Here is a 21,776-nt window from a genome sequence, read left to right as displayed (position 1 = left end):
ACATGATGAGGTAAAGGCCAATCACAGCGACCTTTTACCATGTGATCAGCTGTGTCCAATGACACAGCAGATCACGGTGTAAATACAGTTGCCAATTATCAGCAGCACTTTCCTTACGCTGTCACAACAACACTTAAAGTTAGAACCTTTTGTAACACTTGACCCTCCCTTTTAGATTGTAAGCTGTCACAAGCTTTGTATTTCATGTAACCACAAGTGATTCATTCTACTAAACATACATGAACAAATCAAAACTATTACCTGAGATTGGAGATATCATTTGGAATTAAAGTGATGTTATTATAGGACACATCCAGCACCTGCAGATATGGCAGAAGAAACAGCCTAAAAAAATAAGTAAATAAATAAAAAAGCTGTCAAGCAATATGCAGAGAGCATGATTTTTCTAAAATGAGAACTATGATGAGGGGAATCAGGGCCTAATGGTAAAGTAAAATGCAACAAATAGTGTATTTTACACATGATGCTCTAATTACACATTATAGTAAATTAAACCCCAGCAGTAAATTGTTCTCTGAAACTCTATAAGGAAACTAGGAAAAAGTTTCAAAGCTCCTTGCTTCACTGCTTTACTGCATGTATATTAAGGCAGCCTATTCATTTGGAATGGGCTCCCAACCCTTCGCAAATGCATTGCAGCAAAGCACACAACACGCGCATTGTGGTTTACTGCAAAGTGTGGGTGCACTGGCAGCCACTGTAGTTATGTATTGGGATGACAGTCTAACCTCTAAAAAATATTTTTTTTTTAATTGTGTGGGTATCTGTAAGCACTAAGCAGGCATCGAGAAATAGCAGCAGATGTCTGTTTGGAGACCTTTGTGTACAAGCTTTAAGAATGGAATAAGCAACATTTATGTTTCATCTTGTCTATAAAACTACCTGTGTTGTTTCATTACGAAATCATCAACAAAGAAACATTCTAGGATATTCTGACAGGCAATACACGTCTGAGTGTAGTAATAACACTGTATTTTATAGCAAAGGATTAAAAACACCCACAAAGGAAGTAATAAAATAAGCTCATCTGTGTATATGAGAGATGACCGTTCCTCAATACGTCCTGCAGGCGCCACCGGTGGCTAGTGCAATAGCAGCTGGGCTGATGGAGATGGTAAGAGACACTGTAGTGGTCAATCCTGCAGAGTGGTGGTGTTGTAGAGGGATTGGACGTTTTGAGGAACGGTCATCTCTCGTATACACAGATGAGCTTATTTTATTACTTCCTTTGTGGGTGTTTTTAATCCTTTGCTATAAAATGCAGTGTTATTACTACACTCAGACAGGCACCTCCTGTCTCTTTTCTTCTGTCACTAGATACAGAGCTGGCTTGCTCCGAGGATGGCTGCCGTCTTTTTGTGCTAAAAACATTCCAGGCAGATTGCCTGAGAGACTTATTGTACACCAATGCATTTACATACCCTGTTTTAAAGCACTTGTATGCCAATATCATCTTTTACTTTATATATTTTTTACCCTTTTCACCCTTACACTACTTTACTTTTGTGCGCCAGAGTTACTCGCTCTCACATTCCTACTGGCCTATCACTATGATGGGCTGCCTTAATGGCCAATAGTAATGTGCAGGAGATAGAAAGGGGGGCGGGGGGTAGGCTTTAGCACACTGAGGAAGTGCTGAAGCTTTGGCTGTTTTGGCTTGGTTTTGTTTTAGAGACCATGGGGACAATTCACAAGGTGGTATCTTACGGCATCCAAGTACTGTATGTGGTAAAATATCTCACATCGTTTTTCAAAAGATATGTTGGCATTCACTAAAAGAACGCTACTTAAATACCGCATGAGTTAGTCATGCGGTATTTTAGTAGTGAAAACATGCGGTAATGTAACAAGTCATCAGCTGTCAGCGGGAACCCACTAAAAGCTGAATGTAAAAAAAAGAATTGCTGGCGACTAAAAATTAAGAAAAAAAAAATGAAGTGGGGTCCAACCCAATCCATACCAAGCCCTTAGGGTTTGGTCTGGATTTTTAGGGGAACCCCCACGCCAAAATAAAAAAATTGGCATGGGGTCCCCCACAAAATCAATGCCAAATCTTTATCCGAGCATGCAGCCCGGCAGGTCAGGAAAGAGGGGGATGAGCAAGCGCCCCCCGAACCATACCAGGCCACATGCCTGGTAGTAATAAAAAATAGTAATAGTAGTAAAAAATCCATCGGCAATCACAATGCCAGTCGCCACTGCCAACCCAAGAAAAAAAAAAAAGGCTCCACTCTCAACGAAAGCTCCTATCTGACAGCTCCGTCTCCTTACAGTTCTTAAATAACTAACAGGAGGGGCCACCTGATGACATCGCCAGGTGACCCCACCCCGTGACTCATCGACCATGTACCCCTACTCATTCACATGGTGGGGGCCCCCCTTGTTAAAGGGGACTTTCAGATTCCAAAAAGCCCCCTGCCTGCAAACCTCCACACCCAGCGGCCAGGGTTGTGGGGAAGAGAGCCTTGTCTCCATCAGTATGGGGACAAGTTGCTTTGGGGGGGCACCCCCCCATGTTGAGGGCATGCAGCCTGGTATGGTTTAGGAGGGAGGAGCTCACTCGTCCCCCCCCCCCCCACTCCTTTCCTGACCAGCCTAGCTGCATACTCGGATCAGGGTTTGGTATGGATTTTTGGGGGGACCCCGCTGACAGCTGGTTTCTCATCGGTTAAGGATGCGGCGCCGTCTGATCCTTAACAACCATGACAGGTACTGGTTGTTAAGGACGACGGCGGCCACCCGCTCCTTAACAACCAATACATACTACATGCCTCGACCACTACTTAATTGGTGCATGCATTTAATTATTTATTTCCTTCTGTGAATTGATTTTAAGGTCTTTTCTATGTGGTATTTACCAAGCGTTTTTTGCTATTTGTGGTGAATACCGCATACTAGCAATAGTGAATTGACATTTTCAGTATCGTATGCAATATGTGGTCACCTGGCCGACATAACGAATGCAATAACCTTTAGTGAATTGTCCCTCATAGTCCTATTAATACAGTATATTAAGATTCACTCATGCATACTGTTATCATAAACAGCACAAACACATTGAGAAACAAAGGTACCTGGCCTAATGTGACTTTATTCCATGTAAAGGTACAATAATGTGCTGTGTGACTGCAGTAGAACTGCTAAATGCAGTTTCCATGAGCATCAAACTGTCCTTTCTTCAAGATTTTAGATGACCAGTCAGCTTGTGGTTGTAACAAGCAGCAAGGCTAGCATACCATCTGAAGAATCTAGAAAGTACCAAGAAAAACAGAAGTGTGGGTGACCAGTGCTACATGGCCAAACCACTATATTTTCTGTCTTGTATTGGTAAAATTGTGTTATGTGTTAACAATACCCACCCAATACCTGTCAGCACAGCTTTTACAAACAAAACCAGTAACACGCTGCCACCTCTACTGTTTCATATGAATGTTATCATCAATCTCTGTATGTTTAGGCATACTATTAACCCATGCATGCAACATGCTTTGAAAGGGATAAGTGCATCATACCCATCTGGCAGAGAAGATAAGGAGCAAAATGACACTATCAACGTTGTCAGTTTTTTCAGGTTGTGGATACCAGATGGAATGTCCCTGATGGGGTTGTTTCTGAATTTAAGAAATTCCAAATGTTCTAGTCCGTACACCTGAAACATAAGTGAATTGCAATGTTTACTGCACATCAGTTTTTTTCAGCCAGGGGTGAAAAAAATATTTTTCACTCACCCGAGAATTAAAATGCATTTTTCAATATTCCTTGTACGACGTATATGGTGAAGGATTTATGATATATTATATATATATATATATATACATACATACATACAGTACATACATACATACATACACACACAGTTGTGCTCAAAAGTTTGCATACCCTGGCAGAAATTGTGAAATTTTGGCATTGATATTGAAAATATGACTGATCATGCCAAAAAATTGCTCTTTTATTGAAGAATGATGATCATATGAAGCCATTTATTATCAAACAGTTGTTTGGTTCCTTTTTAAATCATAATAACAGAATCACCCAAATGACCCGGATCAAAAGTTTACATACCCAGGAATGTTTGGCCTTGGTACAGACACACAAGGTGACACACACGGGTTAAAATGCCAATTAGAGGTTAATGTCCCACATCTGTGGCTTTTTAAATTGTAATTAGTGTCAGCGTATAAATAGTCAATGAGTTTGTTAGCTCTCATGTGGAAGCACTGACTAGGCTAGATACTGAGCCATGGGGATCAGAAAAGAACTGTCAAAAGTCCTGCGTAACAAGGTAATGGAACTTTATAAAGATGGAAAAGGACATAAGAAGATGTCCAAAGCCTTGAATATGCCAATCAGTACTGTTAAATCACCTATTAAGAAGTGGAAAGTTCAGGGATCTCTTGATACCAAGCCAAGGTCAAGTAGACCAAGAAAGATTGCAGCCATAACTGACAAGAGAATTGTCCGGGATTCAAAGAAAAAAACCCACAGGAAACCTCAAAAGATATACAGGCTGCTCTGGAAAAAGATGGTGTGGTTGTTTTTAAGGAGTACAATACGGTGATACTTGAACAAAAATGAGCTGTTTGGCTGAGGTACCAGAAATAAGCTTTTACTGCACCAATGTCACAAAAAAGTCCAGTTACAATATGTCTGACAACACCTTGACATGCCTAACCAGGCCTTTTTGTGTCATTGATGCAGTAATGGCTTCTTTCTGGCACCTCGACCAACTCGGCAACTCATTTTTGTTCAAGTGCCATCATATTGCGCTCCTTTAAAACAACCACACTGTCTTTTTCCAGAGCAGCCAGTATTTTTCTTGTGGTTACCTATGAGTTTCCCTTTGTATCCCGGACAATTCTTCTGTCAGTTATGGCTGCAATCTTTCTTGGTCTCCCTGACCTTGGCTTGGTATCAAGAGATCCCCAAACTTTCCACTTCTTAATAGGTGATTTAACAGTACTGATTGGCATATTCAAGGCTTTGGACATCTTTTTATGACTTTTTCCATTTTATAAAGTTCCATTACCTTGTTACGCAGGACTTTTTACAGTTCTTTTCTGATCCCCATGGCTCAGTATCTAGCCAACTCAGTGCTTCCACGTAACAGCTAACAAACTCACTGACTATTTATACACTGACACTAATTGCAATTTAAAAAGCCACAGATGTGGGACATTAACCTCTAATTGGCATTTTAACACGTGTGTGTCACCTTGTGTGTCTGTACCAAGGCCAAACATTCCAGGGTATGTAAACTTCTGATGATGGCCATTTGGGTGACTTCTGTTATCATTATGATTTAAAAAGGAGCCAAACAACTATTTGATAATAAATGGCTTCATATGATCATCATCCTTCAATAAAAGAGCATTTTTTGGCATGATCAGTCATATTTATAATATCAATGCCAAAATGTCACAATTTCTGCCAGGGTATGCAAACATTTGAGCATACATATATATATATATATATATACACACAGGGCTCACAAATATTAAAGGAACACCTTTTAATCAGAGTATAGCATCAAGTCAATTAAACTCCGGGGATATTGGTCTTGTCAGTTAAGTAGCAGAGGGGGTTGTCAATCAGTTTCAGCTGCTTTGGTGTTAATGAAATTAGCAACAGGTGCACTATGTGGGCAACAATGAGACGACCCCCAAAACAGGAATGGTTTTACATGTGGAGGCCACTGACATTTTTTTCCCTATTCATCTTTTCTGTTTTTCACTAGTTTTGGATTTGGCTAGGATCAGTGTCACTACTGGTAGCATGAGTTGATACCTGGACCCTACAGAAGTTGCACAGGCAGTCCAACTCCTCCAGGATGGCAGATCAATACGTGCCATTGCCAGAAGGTTTGTTGCGTCTCCCAGCACAGTCTCAAGAGCATGGAGGATATTCCAGGAGACAGGCAGTTACTCTAGGAGAGCTGGACAGGGCCATAGAAGGTCCTTAACCCATCAGCAGGACCGGTATCTGCTCCTTTGTGCAAGGAGGAACAGGATGAGCACTGCCAGAGCCCTACAAAATTATCTCCAGCAGGCCACTGGTGTGAATGTCTCTGACCAAACATTCAGAACCAGACTTCATGAGGGTGGCCTGAGGGCTCAACATCCTCTAGTGCCCTGTGCTCACTGCCTGGCACCATAGAGCTCAATTGGCATTTGCCATTGAACACCAGAATTGGCAGGTCTGCCACTGGCCACAGATGAGAGCACCCTGAGCACGTTACAGATGTGAAAAGGTCTGGAGAAGCAGTGAAGAGCATTATGCTGCCTGTAACATTGCTCACCATGACCGTTTTGGTGGTGGGTTAGTGATGGTCTGGGGAGGCACATCCATGGAGGGATGCACAGACCTCTACAGGCTAGACAATGGCACCCTGACTGCCATTAGGTATCAATATGAAATCCTTGGACCTATTGTCAGACCCTACACTGGTGCAGTGGGTCCTGGGTTCCTCCTGGTGCACGACAATGACTGGCCTCATGTGGCAAGAGTATGCAGGCAGTTCCTGGAGGATGAAGGAATTGATGTCATTGACTGGCCCCCTTGCTTGCCTGACCTAAATCCAATAGAACTCCTCTGGGATATCATGTTTTGGTCCATCTGATGCCGCCAGGTTACACCTCACACTGTCCAGGAGCTCAGTGATATCCTGGTCCAGATCTGGTGGGAAATACCCCAGGACACCATCCGTCATCAACGTTATCAGGCATGCATACAACAAGCTACTGAGTACGATTTTGAGTTACTAAAATGAAATTTCAGCAAAATGGACTAGCCTGCTGCATACTTTTTTCACTTTGACTTTCGGGGTGTCTTTGTATTCAGCCCTCTGTAGGTTGATAATTTTAATTTCCATCAAATGATGGGACATCCTTACGTTCCTAACACATTACCCAGTCCATATCAGTATAGATATCCAGCGTGATATTTTTCCCCATTGAGAGCTGATGTGTTTTCAAAGTGTTCCTTTCATTTTTTTTGAGCAGTATATATATATATATATATATATATATATATATATATATATATATATATATATATATATACACAGTATATATACATACATACTATATTGCCAAAAGTATTGGGGCACCCCTCCAAATCACTGGATTCAGGTGTTCCAATCACCTCCATGGCCACAGGTGTAAAAAATCAGGCACCTAGGCATGCAGACTGCTTCTACAAACATTTGTAAAAGAATGGGTTGCCCTCAGGATCTCAGTGAATTCAAGCATGGTACCGTGATAGGCTGCCACCTGTGCAATAAGTTCATCCATGAAATTTCCTTGCTACTAAATATTCCATGGACAACTGTTAGTTGAATTATAACAAAGTGGAAGCAACTGGGAACAACAGTAACTCAGCCACGAAGTGGTAGGCCACGTAAAATGACAGAGCGGGGTCAGCGCATGCTGAAGCGCATAGTGCGTAGCAGTCGCCAACTGTCTGCAGAGTCAATAGCTAAAGACCTCCAAATTTCGTGTGGCCTTCAGATTAGCTCAACAGTGCGTAGAGAGCTTCATGGAATGGGTTTCCATGGCCGAGCAGCTGCATCTAAGCCTTACATCGCCAAGTGCAATGCAAAGCGTCAGATGCAGTGGTGTAAAGCAAGCCGCCCCTGGACCCTAGGACAGTGAAGTGTTCTCTGGAGTGACGAATCACGCTTCTCTGTCAATCTGATGGATGTGTCTGGGTTTGGCAATTGCTAGGAGAACGGTACTTGCCTGACTGCATTTTGCCAAATGTAAAGTTTGGTGGTGGGGGGATTATGGTGTGGGGTTGTTTTTCAGGGGTTGTGCTTGGCCCCTTAATTCCAGTGAAGGGAACTCTTGAGGAGTCAGCATACAGAGACATTTTGGAAAATTGAATGCTCCCAACTTTGTAGGAACAGTTTGGGGATGGCCCCTTCCTGTTCCAACATGACTGCGCACCAGTGCACAAAGCCTAGGTCCATAAAGAAATGGATGAGTTGGAGGTGGAGGAACTTGACTGGCCTACACAGAGTCCTGACCTCAACCCGATAGAACACCTTAGGGATGAATTACAGAGCTGAGACTGCGAGCCAGGCCTTCTCGAACAACATCAGTGCCTGACCTCACAAATGCGCTTCTGGAAGAGTGGTCAAACATTCGCATAGACACCCTCCTAAACCTTGTGGATAGCCTTCCCAGAAGAGTTGAAGCTGTTATAGCTGCAAAGGGTAGGCCAAGTCAAAATTGAACCCTACAGACTAAGACTGGGATGCTATTAAAAGTTAATGCGCGTGTAAAGGCAGGCATCCCAATACTTTTGTAAATATAGTGTGTATATACAGTGTCTTGAAAACTATTCATACCCCTTGAAATTGTCCACATTTTGTCATGTTACAACCAAAAACGTAAATGTATTTCATTGGGATTTTATGTGGTAGACTAACACAAAGTGTCACATAATTGTGAAGTGGAAAGAAAATGATAAATGGTTTTTTTACAAATAAATATCTGAAAAATGTAGCGTGTATTTGTATTCAGCCCCGCTGAGTCAATATAGAACCACCTTTCACTGCAATTGCAGCTGCAAGTCTTTTTGGGTATGTCTCTACCAGCCTTGCACAGCTAGAAGGTGACATTATTGTCCATTCTTCTTTGCAAAATAGCTCAAGCTCTGTCAGATTGGATGGAGAGAGTCTGTGAACAGCAATTTTCAAGTCTTTCCACAGATTCTCAATTGGATTTAGGTCTGGCCCTTGACTGGGCCATTCAAACACTTGAATATGCTTTGATCTAAACCATTCCACTGTAGCTCTGGCTGTATTTTTAGGGTCATTGTCCTGCTGGAAGGTGAAACGCTGCCCCAGTCTCAAGTCTTGCAGGTTCTAGCAGGTTTTCTTCTAAGATTGCCCTGTATTTGGCATCATTCATCTTCCCAGCAACTCTGACCAGCTTCCCTGTCCCTGCTGAAGAAAAGCATCCCCACAACATAATGCTGCCACTACCATGTTTCACGGTGGGGATGGTGTGTTCAGGGTGATGTGCAGTGTTAGTTTTCTGCCATACATAGCGTTTTGCTTTTAGGCCAAAATGCTCAATTTTGGATTCATCTGACCAGAGCACCTTCTTCCACATATTTGCCACATGGCTTCTCGCAAACTGCAAACAGGACCTCTTATGGCTTTCTTTCAACAAAGGTTTTATCTTGCCACTCTTCCATAAAGGCCAGATTTGTGAAGTGCTCGACTAATAGTTGTCCTGTGAACAAATTCTCCCACCTGAGCTTTTGCAGTTGTGCCATATTCTTTCCTTTTTTGGATGATGGATTGAACAGTGCTCCGTGAGAACAGTGCTCCGTGTTCAAAGCTTGGGATATTTTGTATAACCTATCCCTGCTTTAAACTTCTGCACAACTTTATCCCTGACCTTTCTGGTGTGTTTCTTGGCCTTCATGATGCTGCTTGTTCACTAATGTTCTCTGATAAACCTCTGAGAACAGCTGTATTTATACTGAGATTAAATTATACACAGGTGGACTGTATTCACTAATTAGGTGACTTTTTAAGGCAATTGGTTCCACTAGATTTTAGTTAAGGGTATCAGAGTAAAGGGAGCTGAATACAAATGCGCACCACACTTTTCAGGTTTTTATTTGTAAAAAATTTTGAAAACCATTTATAATTTTCCTTCCACTTCACAATTATGTGCCACTTTGTGGTGATCTATTACATAAAATACCAATAAAATACATTTACGGTTTTGGTTGTAACATAAAGTGAAAAATTTCAAGCGGTATGAATACTTTTTCGAGGAACTGTATATGTATATATATATATATATATATATATATACAGTTGCAAGAAAAAGTATGTGAACCCCTTGGGATTACGTGGAGTTTTGCATGAATTGGGCATAAAATGTGCTCTGAACGTCATCTAAGTCACAACAATAGAAGAACACAGTCTGCTGAACATAATACTACACAAACATTAGACTTTGCCATGGTGTAATTGCACATAACATGTAAACATTCACAGTGCAGGGAGGAAAAAGTATGTGAAGCCCTAGCTTAATGACTTCTCCCAGAGCTAATTGGAGCCAGGAGTGAGCCAACCTTGACTCCAATCAGTGTGATGATATTGGATGTGTTGCTGACAGCTGTCCTGCCCTTAAAAGACACACACCTGTTTTGGGTTTACTGGTTTCGAGAAGCACTGTCTGATGTGAACCATGCCTCGCAGAAAAGAGCTCTCAGAAGACCTACGATCAAGAATTGTTGACTTGCATGAAGCTGGAAAGGGTTACAAAAGTATCTCCAAAAGCCTTGATGTTCATGTGTCCACGGTAAGACAGACTGTCTACAAATGGAGAAAGTTTAGCATTGTTGCTACTCTCCCTAGGCGTGGTCGTCCTGTAAAAATGACTGCAAGAGCACAGCGCAGAATGCTGCATGAGGTAAAGAAGAATCCCAGAGTGTCAGCTAAAGACCTATAGAAATCTCTGGCACAGGCTAACATTTTTGTTGACACATCTACAATAAGGAAAACATTAAACAAGAATGGAGTACATTAGAGGACACCACGGAGGAAGCCATTGCTGTCCAAAAAGAATTTTGCAGCACGTTTGAAGTTTGCAAAAGAGCACCTGGATGTTCCACAGCACTAGTGGCAAAATATACTGTGGACAGATGAAACCAAGATTGAGTTGTTTGGGAAGAACACACAACACTATGTGTGGAGAAAAAAAGACACAGCACACCAACATCAAAACCTCATCCCCACTGTAAAACATGGCGGAGGGAGCATCATGGTTTGGAGCTGCTTTGCTGCCTCAGGGCCTGGACAGATTGTTGTCATTGATGGGAAAATGAATTCCAGAGTTTATCAAGACATTTTGCAGGAAAACGTACGACCATCTGTCCGCCAACTGAAGCTCCGCAGAGGATGGGTGATGCAACAGGACGATGACCCAAAGCATACAATTAATTCAACAAAACAATGGCTGCAACAGCACAGAATACGCCTTCTGGAGTGGCCCAGTCAGAGTCCTGACCTCAACCCGATTGAAATGCTGTGGCATGACCTTAAGAGAGCGATTCACACCAGACATCCCAAGAATATTGCTACACTGAAACAGTTTTGTGAAGAGGAGTGGTCCAAAATTACTCCAGATCGTTGTGCAGGTCTGATCTGCAACTACAGGAAACGTTTGGTTGAGGTTATTGCTGCCAAAGGAGGGTCAACCAGTTATTAAGTCCAAAGGTTCACATACTTTTTCCTCCCTGCACTGTGAATGTTTACATGTTATGTGCAATTAAACCATGGCAACATCTAATGTTTGTGTGGTATTATGTTCAGCAGACTGTGTTCTTCTATTGTTGTGACTTAGATGACATTCAGAGCACATTTTATGCCCAATTCATGCAAAACTCCACGTAATCCCAAGGGGTTCACATACTTTTTCTTGCAACTGTATATATACATATATACACACACACACTACTGTGCAAAAGATGTTTGGCAGGTATTCAAAGGTGCTGGAGATTAAGAATGCTTTCAGAAATGGAAGTGTTAATTGTTTATTTTTATCAATTAACAAAATGGAAAGTAAATGAACAGAAGAGAAAATCAAATCAATATTTGGTGTGATCTTCTAGGTACACTTGTACACAGTCTATGAAGGAATTTGGCAGGTAGGTTGTTCCAAACATCTTGGAGAACTAACCACAGATCTTCTGTGGATGTAGGCTGCCTCAAATCCTTCTGTCTCCCAGACAAACTCAATGATGTTGAGATCAGGGTTCTGTGGCGGCCAAACGATCACTTTCAGGTCTCCCTGTTATTCTTTACACTGAAGATAGTTCTTAATGACATTGGCTGTATGTTTGGGGTCATTGTCCTACTGCAGAATAAATTTGGAACCAATCACACGCCTCACTGATGGTATGGCATGATGGAAACATATTTGCCTGTACTTCTCAGTATTGTGGACACCATGGATCCTGACCAAATCTCCAACTCCATTTGCAGAAATGCAACCCCAGACTTGCAGGGAACCTCCAGAATACTTCACTGTTGCCTGCAGACACTCATTATTGTACCACTGTACAGCCCTTCAACGAACAAACAGCCTCCTGCTACAGCCAAATATTTCAAATTTTGACTCATCAGTCCAAAGCACCTGCTGCCATTTTTCTATATCCCAGTTCCTATGTTTTGGTGCATAGTTGAGTCGCTTGGCCTTGCTTCCACGTCGAAAGTATGGATTTTTGACAGCAATTCTTCCACAAAGACCACTTCTGGCCAGACTTCTTTGGACAGTAGATGAGTGTACCTGGGTTCCACTGGTTTCCGCTATTCTGTGCTGTTGGACATCTGATATAGAAAGGGAAGTAAACATGATATATCTTTCATTTGCTGCATTAAGTTTCCTTCGCCGACCACTTCGTCCACGGTCCTCCTTGCCTGTTTCTTTGTGCTTCTTCAAAAGAGCTTGAACAGCACATCTTGAAACCCCAGTCTGCTTTGAAATCTTTACCTGGGAGAGATCTTGCTGATGCATTATAACTACTTTGTGTCTTGTTGATGTGCTCAGTCTTGCCATGGTGTATGACCTGTGACATAAAATTGTCTTCCACAATCTCTCCCTAGTAGCAGAGTTTGGCTGTTCCTTGCCCAGTTTTAAGCCTCTTATACAACTGTGTCTGTTTCAATTAATGACTGTGTTTCAACCTACATATGAAATTGATGATCATTAGAACCTGCTTGGTATTTTGATTAATCGTACACCTGACTCTAATCCTACAAAATCCCTGACTTTGTGCAAAGTACAAAGTGTGCAAGTTTAAGAATTGATGCTGGTTTGAAGCCAAAGAGTAGCCACACCAAATGTTGATTTGATTTAGATTTTAGAGTAGAAAAGAATGTACACTTTGCAAAGTGAATTTTCAGATAGATAAATTAAAATTCACCTTATAATATCATATGTAAGGAGAAAAAAAAAATGGTTTTTGCTTGCACACATTTGGATGATTAAAGTTAAAAACGTTTCCCCTTATTCACTAAGCTAAGTGAAAATTAACTTTACATGTATTAACTGTACATTCTCTACTCTTTTAGCACATAAACCCATGATTTCAACCAAAAGAGACGGCCTGAGAGGAAGCAACTACTGCAAAGCTTTCTCTTTAGAAAACTCCTAGGGAGAATTTATTAAAACTGGAGCAGGCAGAATCTGGTACAGATGTGCATAGTAACCAGTCACTTTCTATATTCGGCTTCTTCAGTTAAGCCTTGAAAATGAAAGGAAGAAGCTGATTGGTTGTCATGTATAGCTACTTCAGTTTTGATAAATTTCCCTCATAATGCTCTGCAATCCTGTGTCATAGGTGCACCTTGTATTAAATGCCTATTTGTAAAATAAAATGTTATACATTGTAAAAATAAAGTGTAAGAAGTTCCAAATTTGAACAAGTGAATTAAAATTGACCCTCAAACCATCCTATTTAATTATACATTAATGTATCAATGATCTTAATTCACAGAGTACATGTACCTTACCTCTGTAGGAAATTGCCAAAATTCATTAAAAGACAAGTTGAGGTAGAATAATGTATCATATAAGGGGGTCAAATCTGGAAGGTTTGATATAAAATAGGCCTGGTAAAAAAATTACAGGTGTTAAAAAATGTACTTTATACAGTGAACTTTCTATTAGGCCATGGACCAAAAAAAATTAATAAACTTATCTGAATAGTACAAGAAAAATTGACTGTTAAAAGGTACCTTTGATTTCGACGTATCATGACATAATTTTCATCGCGTTCCCGACACAGAGAAATGTGCTGCTCTTTAGCAGACATGCAGGGGGTGTCATTAATTCTTAATGGTACCCCCACATGCTGGCAAATGCAGTGCAATTTAGTATGTGCCAAATCGTTGTAGCATTCGATGACTTGAAAGTTATTAAACATTCGATTTTGGAACAAATGGACTTTACCAAATGAAAACCACATTCATTGTTAGAAATTCACTTGTTTGGGAAAAACTTTCCATCCTGCTTCTTCAAATTTTTGTCACCACTGTGGTCGAAAACGAATGTTGATTTGACCACGCTAACTAAACTAAAATCGAACAAATGTATGGCCAGTTTAACACCTTCTCCGCAGAATATTGTTGTCCAAGGGAGGCTCTAGTGCTCTTCCACAGAGTGAGCTGCCATAAGACAGGAAGTGTGTTACTAGCTGGATTCCTAGGTAAAAATAAAGGAAAAAACTCAAAAAGGAAACTAATGCACCCACCATGTTTAAGGATTGGCCAACTAATAACAGGGTGCCAGTGGCCACCGCTGTTCGCATGTAGCTGTATACAGAGCAATTAGCTGCAGTTTTGGATGGATGTCCGAGGTTGGGCACAGTCAGCCACGTCCAGGCTCAAATACCTAGCTGCAGGTAGCTGCTCTGTGTGTGGCTACATGCAAACGGCGGTGGCTGCTGTCAGCCTATCATTCGTTTTAATAGGCTGAGAGGCTACTGCTATTCGCATGCCAAGTCTTTCCAGAAGCAGGAATCCGCTGATTCCTGCCACTGGAATCAGGTAGCTGCCTTTCCCCTGTGATTCAACTAGTACATCTCTTCCCTGCTTATAAAGCTACTGAATAGGTTCTCCCACTGCAAACCTAAATTTAACTTTCAACTGATGTGTGGCACTTCAGATTTTGGTCTAGCTGAATTTAAAAATGATAGTGTGGATTTTGAAGCAATGTATAACTGAATTAGTTTGAAGAGTTTATTATACATTCGTCTGGAGTTCTCACCTTAAGACTTAAGGCATGCCCTCCATGTACTAGGCATTGAAGCATTGCAAGGTCACAGTATGTTTCCAATATTTTACTCTGATCTTTATATATGGAATCAGAGTTTCTGAAATGTTGTGATTTATAGAACTGATGGAGAGAATCTTCTCCTAGAAAAAGACAAAATAATAATAATAATAATATTATTAAAAATAATAGAATTAGGCTGCATGCAAAGGAACAGAGAACAGGCCTCAGATTATTAGTGTTTATACAGTTGTCCATTTTGTTGAACCCTCCATTTTGAAGATAAAAATCATACAGTATATAAAAAACAAATAGAAGGTAATGTACCTAGAGCTCTTGCACTTTCTGCATCCTCCTTCGTCATTGCTTGTTGCTGTTCTGCAATGTAAAATAAACAGGTTAACAGTAATTTCAGTTCATTAATCACTTGCCCTCCGGAAGATTAACCCACCTTAATGACAGGACATTTTTTTGCTATTCGGCACAACGCAATTTGAACTGGTAATTGTGTGGTCATGCAATGCTGTACCCAAACAAAATGTCCATTTTTTCACAGAAATAGACCTTTCTTTTGGTGGTATTTGATCACCAATAGATTTTTTATTTTTTGTGATAAAATCTAAAAAAGACCAAACATTTTTGAAAAAAAAAAACAATATTTTTTACTTTCGGTTATAAAAAATATATAGTAAACTCAAACGTTAGTCATAAATGTAGGCCAAAATGTATTGTGCTACATGTCTTTTGTAAAAAAAAATTCCAATACATGTATATTAATTGGTTTGTGTGAAAGTTATAGCGTCTACAAACTATGGTATATATTGGAATTTACGCAGCTTTTACTTTCTGACTGCCTGTCACATTCTTGAGGTGCTAAAATGCCAGCAGCTAGGATTATTTTTACATGAAAGCTGACCACCAGCTGAAAAAAAACAAGACAAGGATGATGCCTGTAGCTGCAGGCATTATCCTGGTATAACCACTCAAAGTCCAGTGATGTTGGGCATTGTGATGGGAGTCACTTTGGGTGGGGAGCCCATGGAACACAGCTCACTTTGGAGAGGTGGGGAGACCCCGTCTCAGCTCCCCATATCCCTATTATGTGTAAGTCACCCTGTGCCTGTTAGGGGTACAGGGTGATCTGTCCTAATATTGGGTTGGGGGGTTGTTGATTGTTTAATGCCATGTGGTTGCATCCCATTGTTCTATTGTGTGTCTTGCTTGGGAGCAAACCATTATGGGATGTATGTGTTTATGTGTATTAGCTTAGTGGGGGGTGTCTCCAGCAGCCCTTCCTCCTGATGGGACTCTCTGCTGGTGTGAAGTTTAAATACCTGTGTGTCTCTTGTTGCTAAGTATAGATTGCCCCGCCCTGTGTCATTATGCAGGGAGGGGGTACTGTCCCAAGTGTATAAAAAGCCAGTTTGAGTTTCAAATAAAGAAGTCCATGTTCAGACAGACTGGTGTCGTCTTGTCTTGTTTGGTAGGCTGTGGTGTCTGTGGTCGGTGCTCGGACAGGGAGGCGGTATTATAACGGACGTACCCAAGCGCAGTCTGGGGTCGGTTCCGTTACATTGGTGGCAAGCGGTGGGATTGTGCTTCCTGGCTATGAACACATCCAAACCTCCACCGGGATCCAAGGTTCGGATAACAGGAGAAGGGATACAGATACCACCCGCAGCTATGGAAATAGAGGTCTTATGGCGAATGCAGCAAGTGCTGGCTTACTTAGACGATCCTGTTTCTACACGGGATGAGCTTGGATGGAGGAATGTGTCTGTCCAACAACTGGATGAGGGTATGGAAGATGGAGCAGTCGGCTCATCACGCCAATTACACATCCCAGGATGTATGGATCTAATGGATTTTTCACTGGAGGATGTTATGGGTGATGAGTACCTGCAGTCTGGGACATCCAAACCTCCACTGGGATCCAAGGTTCGGATAACAAGAGAGGAAAGATACAGATACCACCCGCAGCTATGGAAATGGAGGTCTTATGGCGGATGCAGCAAGTGCTGGCTTACCTAGACGATCCTATTTCTGCATGGGACGAGCTTGGATGGAGGAATGCGTCTGTCCAACAGCTGGATGAGGGTATGGAAGATAGAGCAGTCGGCTCATCCCTCCAATTAAAGATCCCAGAATGTATGGATCTAATGGATTTTTCACTGGAGGATGTTATGGGTGATGAGTCACCTGCCAAAGTGCTGGCACTGGGCCCAAGGGCCACCAGCCCATGCCCTGGACATTTAGCCATTCCAGAGACTGGGGATTTGATAGACTTCTCTGCTGAGGAAAAACAACCTGGTGAGCCTCCAGCAGAAGAGCTGGCAACAAAGCCAAACATTGCTGAGCTATACCCAGCACCAACAGCAGCTTCAGTCTCCCTGAGAGGAGAGGTTGCCTGGACTTTCTTCTACACCACTGACAGGGACATGGGATTTCCTGCCAGCAGCATCTTTGGAGGTAAAAAAAACTTCTCCAGCTAAAGCACTGACAACCGGACAGAGGGTCCAGGACCTCTGCCCCACACCTGCAGTAGTTTCAGAGGCCCATTGGGAGAAGGGAGAGGAGGTTGTTGTCCTCCCTTCCGCTCAGTCAGCCAGAGTGGAGGAAACTGTCTTCCCTCCCAAGCCAAGATCTGAGCACCAGGGGGACAGTGACAGAGGAATGTCATCCCAGCAGCAGATCCACAGTCTGGGAGTGGGGGAAGACGTCTCCCTCCCCCACGGTTAGCAGGAGCAGATGTGGGGTCCCCAGCAGAAGTGCTGGCAACAGGACAGAGCGTTGCTGGCCTCTGCCTGGCAACTACAGTCACCACCTGGATACCCCAGGGATGCTGGGCAGTCAGCCCAGATCCCCAACAGCATGATGGATTCGGCCCAGCTACTCTGTCTTCTCTCCAGCGGCTGAGAGAACTTCAGGGAGAAGGGCCAGCTCGTACATCTCCCCAGAGGCGGGTATGTTCTACGAGAGAGGCAGAGGTTGGCTGGGTGAGTAATGCTGTTTGGGACAATTTGTTTGGGGTACTGTGTGGGTGCTGGCATTGAGGGACTGGAAGTACAGACTAACTTCGGAGTCAACCCGTCTGGGGTTTCCTCCTATGTTAGTCTCCTGCCGAAAGGGGAGATATGTGACGGGAGTCACTTTGGGTGGGGGGCCCATGGAACACAGCTCACTTTGGAAAGTTGGGGAGACCCCTGTCTCAGCTCCCCATATCCCTATTATGTGTAAGTCACCCTGCGCCTGTTAGGGGTACAGGGTGATCTGTCCTAATATATTGGTTTGGGGGGTTGTTGATTGTTTAATGCCATGTGGTTGCATCCCATTGTTCTATTGTGTGTCTTGCTTGGGAGCAAACTGTTATGGGATGTATGTGTTTATGTGTATTAGCATGGTGGGGGTGTCTCCAGCAGCCCTCCCTCCTGATGGGACTGTCTGCTGGTGTGAAGTTTAAATACCTGTGTGTCTCTTGTTGCTAAGTATAGATTGCCCCGCCCTGTGTCATTATGCAGGGAGGGGGAACTGTCCCGAGTATATAAAAGTTCGAGTTTCAAATAAAGATTTCCATGTTCAGACAGACTGGTGTTGTCTAGTCTTGTTTGGTCGGCTGTGGTGTCTGTGGTCGTTGTTCAGACGAAAAAGCGGTATTATAACTGAAGTACCCAAGCACAGTCTGGGGCCGGTTCCGTTACAAGCATATACTGTATGTAACAACAGAGAACATGGGCATATGATGAATCAGGCCTGTGGACCAATATGACAGCAATTCATTCTTTTTTGTGATGCCCATGTTGAGGGTTAGGCCTAAAAAAGTTTTAAATTCAGAAACTGTGATAGGTTTCCATGCAAATTGTCTGGCAAGAGCTGAATTTAGGTGGGCGGCGATGTATTGTTGTGTGTATAAAGTCCCACAATCAATCGATTCAAATCTTCCATGAAAAACAGCAGAGGGGCTAAATGCTACTGCTGGCAGCGAACGGGACCAATCCTGCTAACACTTTGTTTTTGGGGAGACTATACAAAGGAGGACTATACACTAGTATAGTACTGTTCGTGATCAATATATTGATCTGTACAAACACTACACTAGTAATGGCAGTGATCAACGACCTATAGCGTGAGTACAATAGTGTGTGGGCAATCTAACGCTAGCTGACCCTGGCTGGGAGGGGCGCCAACCAACCCTGATGCTATCTGATGTCCCTAGTAGTAGTAATACAGTGATCCGTGAAAAATTATATGTACTGACACTGTACTAATGGCACTGGCTGGGTGATGGGGTGATCAAAGGGTTAATAAGGGCGATCAAATAGTTAAATGTGCTAATCTAACGCGTGCGTATAAAATGTAGTGCTTTTACTCAGTGCCGTGTTTGTCTCCCTGGATAGCATAGGGGGTAGTGGGGGGGGGGGGGCGCATGCACACCCAGAAATAAAAAACGAGGTAAGATTACGTTGCTTTGCCCAGACCTGCCGCTTGCCCGCACATTGTTAGCAAGCGGCAAGTAGTTAAAAAAAAAAACATTAAAACATTTTTAGAAAAAATCTCCCTCAATTTTTTTTAACACTATTTCTTTTTTTCAACATTATTTTTCTTTTTGTACAATTTTTAAAAAAATACTTTCATCAGAATTCTGCAATGTTACCATAGTAACATTGTACTACTCTGGGGGGGGTGATCAGGGATTTTTTTTTTCACACTTTGCATTGCAGCAGCAATGAATATTATTGCTCTGCAATACAAAGCTTAGTTTGAACTGTCATGAATGTGTTAAGTTCAATATAATAGTGATCTGTGATTGGCTCCATCTGGTCACATGGTACAGGATGCTGTGATTAGCCCCATGTGTCATGTGAAAGCTGTAAACCAATCACAGCTCTCCAAGAACAGAAGCAAAGCTTTTATGAATCAGAGTGATTCATAAAAGCTTTGTTGTCATTCTGATCATGTGATCGCATAGCAATCACGTGATCACTGGGTTCCAATTATCGGGATTCTCATTCTGCTGTGCCCAGTGCATACAGAAGACATGGGGTGAGGGGTAGGGTTGTGCGCCCACTCAGGCATGTATTGGCAAAAAACCAGTGACGTCTCTGGTCCTGTAGCTGGCGCCTGTCCGCAGTACATTGAGGGCAGGCAGCCTGAAAGTGGTTAAATAATTATAGGTAAAACACACATTTCCCGTCAATTCCTCTAAGGGAGCTGCCAGGTTAGGAATAGGCAAGTTTATGTGATTTTACAGCAACTTTAAAGTGGTTCTACAGGTGGAAGGTTTTTTTTACTTTAATGCATTAAGGTAGAAGACCTGCATGCAGCTACCCCCCTCCCCCCCCCACTTAGATTTACCTGAACCTGATCTCAATCCAATGCTTTGTACAAGTGCAGAGGCTCTCTCCACTCTATGCCTACTCATTGGTTCAGAGACAGCAGCAGCACCTAGTGAGGAGGGAGTAGGGGAGGGGCCGAGCAGCGCTCCATGTGTCTATGAACACGCAGAGCCGGCTCAGAAACAAGCTAACATGAGTGTCCCTATAGCAAGCTGTTTGTTAGTGGGCACAGAACAGGTAAATATATTTTATTATTTTTTAAAACTAATATGTGGTCACTTTAATTCAATCTAAATCTTTTTGAGTCCCAAAACCTTTTTGTTTTGTTTCAGAGATGTCTTGGTTCCACACCTTATACTTTTTGTAGTCTACCACAACATACATCATTTTTATTGGGGCAGACAGGGATTTATTTTGATAGTACATTTAAATACATATATTTTTCTTTCCTATGTTTTAAATAGGATGTCATTTTTTGCAAAATTTGCACAACCTTGAAATTTACCACAAATAACCAAAGCTAAAATCTTCTAATGAATAGGGTATCAGGTAAGTATGATTATTATGTGCATTATGTAGTGGAATAGTAAGGCTCAGTGAACAGTAGTATTCTATTTAAAGCAGAACTTCACCTAAAAAGGGAAGTTCCACTTTTCCTCCTCCTCCCCTCTCCCTTAACACTTTTTTGTTGGAACAGATACCTATTTCTGACAGACACCTGCTCCACTTCCGCTCGGATTGCCTGAGTGTTCCAAACGGAAGTTCACCCCCCTGCACATCACAGGTCCCAGGAGGCTACAGGCTCATTCACAAAGCACAGAATAACTGCAGGAAGTCACAGCCAGCTTCCCAGATATCCAAAATAGCGGTGCCAGGAACCCAAACACCAGCGAAGAACCGGCCTAGGTGAGGACAGGGCTGGATCCCTGGACTGGTAATTGTATATTTATTAAAATGTAAACATTTTTTTTCCAGACAGACGATCCTCTTTAACCACTAGCCTACAGGGTATTTATACCCCCTTCCTGCCCAGGCCAATTTCCAGCTTTCAGCGCTGTCACACTTTGAATGACAATTGCGCGGTCATACAACGCTGTACCCATATGACATTTTTATAATTTTTTTGTGACAGACAGAGCTTTATTTTGATGGTATTTAATCACCTCTGGGTTTTTTATTTTTTCTTAAAGAAACCAAAAACCACTGAAAATTTTGGAAAAAAAAAAGTTTTTTCTTAGTTTTTGTTATAAAATTTTGTAAATAAGTGATTTTTCTCCTTCACTGATATGCGCTAATGAGGCTGAAGTGGTGGGCACTGATAGGCTGCACTGATGGACACTGATAGGTGGCACTGATGAGGAGGCACTGGTAGGTGGCACTGATGGGCATTGACAGGCATCACAGATGGGCACTGAAAGGCAGCACTGATACATGGCACTGATAGGCGGCACTGACTGGCACTAATAGGCGGCACTGACAGGTGGCACTGACACGGCACTGATAGGCGCAACTGATGCGCACTGATAGGCGGCACTGACTGGCATTGATAGGTGGCACTGACTGGCACTGATAGGTGGCACTGATTGGCATTGATAGGTGGCACTGACTGGCACTGATAGGC

The 21,776-nt window shown here is 42.3% G+C and overlaps 1 protein-coding gene across 2 annotated transcripts in view; it reads right to left on the bottom strand.

Annotated features, from left to right (window-relative positions):
• Nucleotides 1-21,776, bottom strand: part of LRRC63 (leucine rich repeat containing 63) — an 82,118-nt gene that overhangs the window by 10,572 nt on the left and 49,770 nt on the right. For both annotated transcript variants that reach the window (XM_089681562.1, XM_089681571.1), the window contains exons 5-9: nt 15,150-15,200; nt 14,817-14,965; nt 13,562-13,660; nt 3,534-3,670; nt 262-345 (exon numbers count right to left, since the gene is read on the bottom strand). In XM_089681562.1, coding sequence (XP_089537688.1) covers nt 262-345; nt 3,534-3,670; nt 13,562-13,660; nt 14,817-14,965; nt 15,150-15,200 — 520 coding nt within the window. The remainder of the gene's footprint in view (nt 1-261; nt 346-3,533; nt 3,671-13,561; nt 13,661-14,816; nt 14,966-15,149; nt 15,201-21,776) is intronic.

The sequence above is a fragment of the Staurois parvus genome, unplaced genomic scaffold, assembly GCF_062004578.1.
Source record: "Staurois parvus isolate SC_StPar_1 unplaced genomic scaffold, SC_StPar_1.0 ptg000017l, whole genome shotgun sequence".
Lineage (NCBI taxonomy): Eukaryota > Metazoa > Chordata > Amphibia > Anura > Ranidae > Staurois > Staurois parvus.
The sequence above is the reverse complement of the archived record's forward strand: the minus strand, read 5'-3'. Positions and strand labels throughout refer to the sequence as shown.